Source organism: Anticarsia gemmatalis, chromosome 2 (genome assembly GCF_050436995.1).
Source record: "Anticarsia gemmatalis isolate Benzon Research Colony breed Stoneville strain chromosome 2, ilAntGemm2 primary, whole genome shotgun sequence".
Classification (NCBI taxonomy): Eukaryota; Metazoa; Arthropoda; class Insecta; order Lepidoptera; family Erebidae; genus Anticarsia; species Anticarsia gemmatalis.
The window spans coordinates 6,281,300-6,290,303 of record NC_134746.1 but is presented as its reverse complement, the minus strand read 5'-3'; the positions used below and the strand labels follow the sequence as shown (position 1 = coordinate 6,290,303).

The window sequence follows — 9,004 nt, the reverse complement described above, 5'->3', positions numbered from 1 at the left end:
GACTCTTTTTCCGCAGAATAATGATTAGGTACCTACCTAAGTTTACTATCTACCGAATGACGGACTGCTAGTGATCATATCTGGATTTAATATCTGTCTGATTGTGTGTTCTTAAATATTCAAATTCTATTCAGTTTTAATTCTCCAACTAGTTTATTAGTCTGAAGGTCAAACTGGCGACAAATGCCATTCTCTAATAAGTATTATTATTTCAGTGTTCCGTGACAAATGTGACCGAAAGCAACTAGTAGTCTACAGATAAGTAACACAATTATGCACATATTTTAGTGTGTCGTTACATCTGTTTTCAGCAAAAACATAATATCTACAAAGTTCAATTTAATTATATTTTAATTTCCCTTTAAGGAACAATAAGTTTACTGCCTTAATTGGGACCTTTTGCCACCACTAGAATAACTAACATATGTAGGTACACACTGTCTATCCGTGGAATCAAACACGAACCTTGTTCATTATCAGCAACTACAACATTGCCGACCGGACGATACAGACAGAAAAAAAGAACAGTTAAATCAACCTAAGAAAATTTATTTTCTCTGAGTGCTCTGTTGCAGGACAATGGGTCATTTGCGTTTTCTCCGCACTTCTGTCTAAAATAATGTAATAAACTTGGAAGCTCAGTATTTATTAGGATTCTAATGTGTAGGTAGAATTATAATTTGCCTTGTTATAAACAAATTACGAGTTTAAGCCGAAAGAAAGATCTATATGAAAAAGAAAAGTATCCAGTCTGTAGTTCTCACCAATTAATAATTTAGATATCGGAATTGGTTCAGTATATTTACCGAAATTGGTTCAGTGAAAGGTAGGTATATCACGAGTGTTATATCCGAAGATGTAGGCAGAAGTAAATAAAATACAGACACGATATCGAGGACGAGCTTATTCCCGTATAACGGGCTATCATCACACTCTGGACTACCATTGAGAATGTGCTTAGGTAAGTTGGAAAAACCCCTATTGCTCTTCGTCCGACTCGGGAATCGAACCCGAAATTAGATTACATTTACTGTTAACTGTTTCCTATTATGTTGTTATGCACGTATTTATTATTTTATTTATTTGACTGCAGATTTAGTAATCGTTGGTCCCTTATTACACTAGTGTACTACGCCTAAAATATTCTCGATTCAAGAAGATGAAATGGGTTACGGGAGTCGCACTAAAAAAACAAAATCCCAACTGTCTGCACCCTGTTCTAATGGGGTTATCAAAATAAAACCTTTTATAAATATTTATAATAAACGTATATTTATAAAATAAGCAAAATAAAATTTGAATGATAAACTTTTTAAATGTGCAATACGTATGCGGGGCTCAACAGCATTACATACAGAGTATTTTTTACATGTATACATATTCTCGTATGTGAGTAAATAAAATCGGTCTTTAACAAAATAATATGTTACCTTGTAAGTACAAAATAATGACCGCTCGAATAAGCTTAAAAATATTATGTGCGTTAAGCATATATCACATCACATAACATAAATGCTTTGTCTTCGTATTTCAGATCTCAACCAAAATATATTTTTGTATAGATAAGGTTTAACCTATTCAAAATAATCTCATACAAAATTAAAATGAATTTGTAATAATAAATTTACCCGCGCATCCAGTAAGCGGGGTAGAAAAACCTTAATTAGAAAAAGAAGACAAAATTAATTTAGACATACCGTTGAATGGATGTAGGTACTAGTGCGCCAATCGACAAATTGCATGCGTTTTACCTTTACGTATACCACTATCATTCTTGATAGAAAATACAGTGCTGTCCAAAAGATAACAACCTAGGCCAGCTTTTTCAACTTTATACCGAGAAATAAATTATATTTTAATATATTAAAAGTGGCTTCAATGCAAAAAAAGAAATAAATTCAGATTCTTTTTAAGATATTTAATATCAAAAATATTTAAGCTAATATAATTTTGACTAGCGATTAATTTAGATATAATTAAAAAAACGCCTGAAAGTACACTTACAATAAACTTATTTACATTATTTTAGTTAACAAACACTATACTTAAATATATTTTACGTTTGTATAGCACTATAGTACCTACATTTCGTTTAATTGTTGTAATTTATTTTCACGAAATAAAAGTAGAGTGAACAGTCTACGGAGCGAACACTAACAGTGACTTCGATTTTGATTTGATGTATTTTGAACATATAACATAAATGTAAGTTTTTATTCAGACGAACATCAACCCATAATATATTTTAAATAGTTTTATACAACAATGTACTTAAAGGAGTATTTAATTTATTAAACGAACACATGTTAATTACACAGTAGGTAATCGTTCGTTATCTAATTCGCCAAGTACGAGTATGCACTTATCACTCATTTCCTCGTTTGCAAACATTATCGTCATCCAATTTTATAATATTAAATTTATACAAACTATATGTTATAGAACATCTATCAAAATATAGACCATATTTTTGACAGCTATTAGTAATAACTACCAAAAGTTTGAATGACTTTTTACACGGTATGTAAAATGGGTACTTTTAACGAGGAACAGATTTGCCTAGTTCATGGAATAGTCTTTGAAATACATTGTGATATTTTGTACAATAATGCAGCACTATAACTCAAATAGATTTATATTACTCTACTATACATAGATCAGTAGCTCGCCATAGTTTCCTAGATACAAATATCGACACATTATTTTTATATACAATTCTTAATGAACATATTATCATAACATAAAATATCATTACATAATAGAAACCTACTAAAATCTCAAAGAAAGTGATGCAAGGTGATGAACACACGCTCTAAACTTCGAAAATGAATCGTATATTCTATAGAAAAATAACAATCTGATTGCATTAAAACCTTTTAGGTCATAATCTGATATTAGTAATTATAACACTTATCAAGTCTTAACATCAATAATAAAAAAAACACATGATTTTAAAACATTGAAATTAATTTATAGAAGTAAGATAATAACAGTTTATCTAAGAACATTATTTCACTGAAATAAGTGACTTGACTTCACAAAAGCGAATCGTAAATTCCAAGCTAGACAGATATTGGTTACCATGTTGTCGGATTACAGTATTTTAAGTGTGTAAATATACCTATGTAATTCAATTTATAAAAAAATAAAAAAAATCTTTTGGAAAAAGTTAACAACAAGTAATTATTCAAATTACGCAAATAATATTGCCCAATCATGTTAATAAAACAAGATCAGATTTTGTAATGTCATATTACGGATCTGAACAGTTTTGTCGCTGAGAGCGAGAGCGACATTTAAATGAGCGTCCATGTAGAGGCGAGAGGTATGGCCTTGGTACTAAAATGTTGTGAAGTCACCGTAACTATTCAAATACCAATCACAAGACATGGTTTATTGACAAAATAGTGGAATGTCAATGGAACCTTAGATTATGATAACACAATAATGAGATAATTGTATAGGAATGTATGAACGTGAAAATCAAATCAGTAAAAATATTAAGATACGTAAAAGTTCGTAAGAATTAATACCGAATTTGACAGCGGTTTTTTTCGTTACAGTTATGATCGCTGTAATGTTCAAACCGCTTTCAAGAGTAATCAACATATTGTCGTTATCTAAACACTAGATCAATAATAATCCACAATCTCTTGGTCCATTACTGAGTAACGTTTTCCTTCTTTCAATAACAAACATTAGTTAATTTATCGACACCTTAACATTAGTGTGCTATAGCTGAGCTAACGCTAACAAACACTAACTTCTAGCTGTTATTCTACGGTAACCGACTTCGCGAGATTGCGTGGACAGTCTACGTTGCACTCACGCAATACAGCGATATGATAAGCTAGGAGCTGCATAGGTATAACTGTAAGAACTCCTTGAAGACAATCCACAGTTTTGGGGATTTGAAGCGACCGGGAAGCAAGAGCTATGGTCTCCTTGTCACCTTCTTCGCAAACGACTATAGGGCGACCTTGACGGGCAGTCACTTGTTGTAGCGCATTCGTGCACTTGGTGTAAACAGGATCGCGCATCACAATCATCATGACAGGCATGGAATCGTCGATAAGGGCGAGAGGCCCGTGTTTCAATTCACCAGCCATAATTCCTTCACTGTGCATGTATGTCAACTCTTTCACTTTCAGGGCTCCTTCGAGGCAAGTAGCGAAGTTGTATCCGCGTCCCATTATCAGCAGAGATCGTTGGCGGTAGAGATCTTCAGCTAAAGCTTTTACTTCATTGTCTAGGGCTAGCACTTGACGAATTTTCGTGTCTAATTCATGGAGACCCTCGATGATATCGGCGCGCCTTTTTTGTAGCGAAATACGATCCTCACTGATTACTAGTGCAAACATGACCAAAGAAACAAATTGAGAAGTATAAGCCTTTGTAGAGGCTACACCAATCTCAGGGCCAGCATTAATGTGCACACCACAATGTGACTCACGACATATTGAACTTCCTACTGTATTGGTAATACCAACAATCAAAGCTCCGTGACGTTTGCAATAACGGAGTGCCATTAGAGTGTCAGCAGTTTCTCCTGATTGTGAAATGAAGAAGCAGACATCATCACGGAACACAGGTGTGTTTCGGTCCAAGAAGTCAGATGCCAGTTCCACCATCACTGGTAACTCTGTTAATTCTTCAAGTAGCTGCCGAGTAGCCACAGCACTGTGGTAGCTTGTACCACATCCTATTAGCATCAATCTTCTGCACCGTTTAATTTCAGGAATGTAGTCTTTTATGCCTCCTAAAGTTACTGTACCATTAGCAAAGTTCAAGCGACCTCTCATTGTGTTTACAATAGATTCAGGTTGTTCAAAGATTTCCTTTTGCATGAAGTAATCGTAGTTACCTTTCATAATCTGCTGTAGTTCCAATTTAAGTGTGAGAATTTCACGCTGATGAGGATCATCCTTACTACCAGACAGACGGTGAATGCTGAGGACACCATCTTTGATATGAGCAACATCATCATCCTCAAAATAGAGCACTCTGTTGGTGTGCTCAATAACAGCAGAAGCATCAGAGGCAAAGAAGTATTCAACATCTTTCTCTTCTTCAGGATGGAAGTGAGAGTGGCTGTTCACACGCGGGACACTAGGTACAACTCCACGGGTAGCTTTGTTGTTGGTGTACATGATGGGCACATGATCACTGGACAGGCGCCTGCGTGTCTTGATAGCCACAAGTAGAGGGCTACCACGACGGGTGGCCACACACTCATTAGGGAAGTAACGTGACTTGAAGCACAAAGCAAAAGCACCTTCCAGTTGCTGAATTACCTGTTCAGCTAATTGTTGGAAGCTGTAATCCTTATGTTGATGGTACAGGTGGTGAATCAACTTGGCAATTGCTTCAGTGTCAGTTTGGGATTCAAATGAATATCCCTTGTTTTCTAGGAAAGTCTTGACTTCTTTGTAGTTGGTGATGATTCCATTGTGGATGACAACAAAAGCATTGTCTTCTCCAGAGCGCTGTGGATGAGCATTGGTGGCGCTTGGTTCTCCGTGAGTAGCCCATCGTGTGTGAGCGATGCCACAGTGAGAATCGACGCACTCCTCTACGGACAAGTCAGCACTGCGTTGCTGCAATAGTTCCTCGAGAGCGGCTACTTTGCCGCTTTGTTTCACGACAGTTATGTCTTTTTGATCGGCGGCATCGATGGCTACTCCTGCTGAATCGTAGCCACGATATTCCATGCGTTTTATGCCATTTACTAATAATTCTAATATTTCACGCCGAGTCTTAGGCGTGAGGTGATTAATATATGCAAAAATTCCACACATCGTAACTGAATCAGAACGGTTTATGGACCCGAGTGAACAAAACCACGTCTCGCGGTAGACTGCAGTCAATACAACACACAACAGATATTGAAGGCCTACGCTTGTTGCTCCTACCACTAATAAGTTACTTTCACTTACGGCAAAGCACACGTCATCGTGTTTCGTTATCAACAACTCACTGGTATCGTAGTAAATATATGCGGCGAAATCTCATTCAGTTCACGGAAACTCCACAACACAACTGTCATTATTACTTACATGGCAGCTTCTGTCACTGTCAGTTGTAACTTTTTTTATATTTTGAATACTAGCAGTTTTAGTCTTCAATTATAATTTGCTGGTTAAAGCAATAGCAACCAACCAACAACAAGTTACAACTTCGGGTATTAATATACGTACGTAGTTATTTTGGTAGGTTTTTAATATTATTTTTATGCAGTCTCGGCAGGTTGAGGATTTTTTTCGTCATAATTATATGATTTTGTGATCTGTATGGTGTAGGCAGATGTTAACGTGTTGTATCTACCAATACCTAGTAGGGAAGTCAATAGGAGTAAATATACCAAGAAATAACGATTTTTGACTATTACAAAACTTTTTAACTTAATTTTTGTAGGTAGTGTCTTGTTATTCTTCCATCTAATAAACTAGAGTAAAAAAGTTCTATTTCAATAAAATATTACTCCACATTTTAGACATTTGGAGGCCCCCAGAATTGACGGCCCCAAGCTACGATGTTAACTGGTAGTTTAACTGCTATTGGGCTTTTCTTTGTCATATTTGTAGTGCCTATATAAATAATATACAGGGTGTTAAGTAGACGGTAGTCCAATCGAAACAGCATGTGCTGGCTTACTCTATCCCGTACGTATATTGATTTCGATTTCAATCGTGTCGAATTCTACTAAGCACTATCAAATCCAAAATAGGGTATGATCAAACGCTACTTTAAAATAATCTATTAAAATAGCGAAAAAATGATAATTAAGTAGCATAATAATAATTCACAGCCTCCTCTCAATTAAGGTAAAAGACTTGGCAAAATGGGTATAGCTGTTTTGCCTCTGTCAAGAAAGATAGGTATCTAAATCTGAAGGCCTATCATGACTGGGCTTTGACCACGGAATTAGGCACAAGCTTTTGATAGTTATTCTCTGGCTACGATAAAATTTGGCTTCATGCTCCCTGGCAACCTCATTTTATATTTTCCTGTTTTTAAATCATTTTACTATGTGCGTGTGCTCTGAGGGCCACTCTCTCGAATTTCTTTGAAAACATGTTCAGGATTTAGTGAACATTCCCAAAGAATTGTGAAAGTTGGAACCAGATTTTGTGAAAATCAAATAAGGGAATTATGGGCTTTAAAGTTGGACCCTCAATCCGCACATAGAGGATTGAGGGTCCACTTGTACCGGATAAACTAAGGGCACTAAAGACTTACGCCAAAATGTAAGATAATGCCAAGCAAAAATTGCGGACACAAGAAATTACAAGAAAAACATTGTATTATTTTCCATACCTGCGTTCAAAATGGACCCTCACGTGGAAAGATTATTACGCTTATAATAACAAAACCATTAACTTTTGGCTACTCTTTGAAACCCTATATTATAGTATATAAATTGTGACATTTTGTGAAAGAAATAACAGATCACGATATCATGTTGGTTAAAAATTATCACCTAGTTAAAATTCGGACCCTCAGTCGTCCACTTTTTGGTTTTCGTTTTGTTTCGCTTAACGTATGATAGCTAACAAAAACACAAAATTATCTCCTTTTGTAGAGAAAAAAATGTGCTACAAATACAGTACCATTGGTTAATAAAAACATCTTTTATTGTATAAGAAAATCAATTTTAATTTAGTATGAAAATAATGAAATAGGGTGACAACATTTTGCATAACTTACTAAAAATTATTACTAAGTAAAAATAGCTTTTTCAGAATGTTTTTTTTTAAATGTCTAAAATTTGTAATGGAAGCAGCGTTGGACTTCATTTACCCTTTTAAATTGCAGCATAGATTAATAAATGTAGAGTTATCGGTATTAATAAACTTGGTTCGATTTTTCTCTTATTATCATCAACTTATTATTATTATTTATTATGTACGTCTTTTGTATATCTCGGGACTATAGAGTCCCGGACATTTGGAAGGCATGCGTGGGGCCGAAGCCAACACGTAGAGGCCCTTTTTAGACGGCTTTAATCTATCAATAATGTGTGGTGTCACAATCCGGTGATTATCCCTGTTTACACTATAAAATGCACCCAAGGACAATCACCGGACTGTGTGGAACTATGGCTAAACTAATGGGAAAAAACTACTCGGGCTATTGGGATGGGGTGCTGATGGACTGGAAAACTATGTATCTACGGGGACTATGGCGCCTGCCTATAACAATGTAAAACACGTATAAATGGCAGGCGGAGACTCGCCAACTCACAAACTGGGCCCCCCAAACTAGTCGCTCAGAATGCAACAAGGGGGCAACAGGGACGTGAGCGGCTGAAGGATGGAGAGGCCTCGCTGGACGTTAAACTCAGATCACTTGCTCCCTGAGGGTCCGGCATCACTGGCCCACTAGCCACTTACGCTCAGCATCCGTCCTCCGAACAGAGTGGGAGCTCTGCTCTCGCGACTCCACTCTGGACGGCCAATGAAGGCAAGCCAGAGGCGGGGGACCGCTTCCTCGTCAGTTTTCACTCCGACCAGCCAACTAAGGCAAGCCGGAGATAAGGAAGGGTGACTTCCCCCTGGAGCACTCAGGTACCGCGGGGTCGCTACTCCCCGTCACCTCGCCTCGAGGTGCCCTGCGGGCTTATTATTTATTATCATTATCATCTTATTATTCAATTTTCAACTTTGTCCTAAAAAATTGTTGCGAATAACTTGTTATTTTTATTGTCGGGTTATTTTATATCATGTCCGGCGCCATGAAGAAAGAGTTAAAACCATATTTGTCCAAAAATATGCATAATTTTACGATATTTCATTAAAAAAGTGGTCAATTTCTATTCACCCAGCGATAGGGGTGAATCGAAACGACCAAAGGGGTGAATGGAAAAACTGTGTTTAAAAACGTTTTTTCAATTAACAATATTGTATCTTTATAGATTAACTAGCTGACCCGCGCAACTTCGCTTGCGTCCCCTAAGAGAATGGGTCAAAACTTCCCCCGTTTTTGTAACATTTTTCGTTGCTAC

At 36.5% G+C, this 9,004-nt stretch overlaps 1 protein-coding gene across 1 annotated transcript; it reads right to left on the bottom strand.

The window, feature by feature from the left end:
• Positions 1–1,253: 1,253 nt before the first annotated feature.
• LOC142981366 (glutamine--fructose-6-phosphate aminotransferase [isomerizing] 1-like) lies at positions 1,254–6,026 on the bottom strand. Its single transcript, XM_076127235.1, has one exon. The coding sequence runs from the start codon at positions 5,796–5,798 to the stop codon at positions 3,774–3,776; it is 2,025 nt and encodes a 674-aa protein (XP_075983350.1). The 5' UTR covers positions 5,799–6,026; the 3' UTR covers positions 1,254–3,773.
• Positions 6,027–9,004: the final 2,978 nt, after the last annotated feature.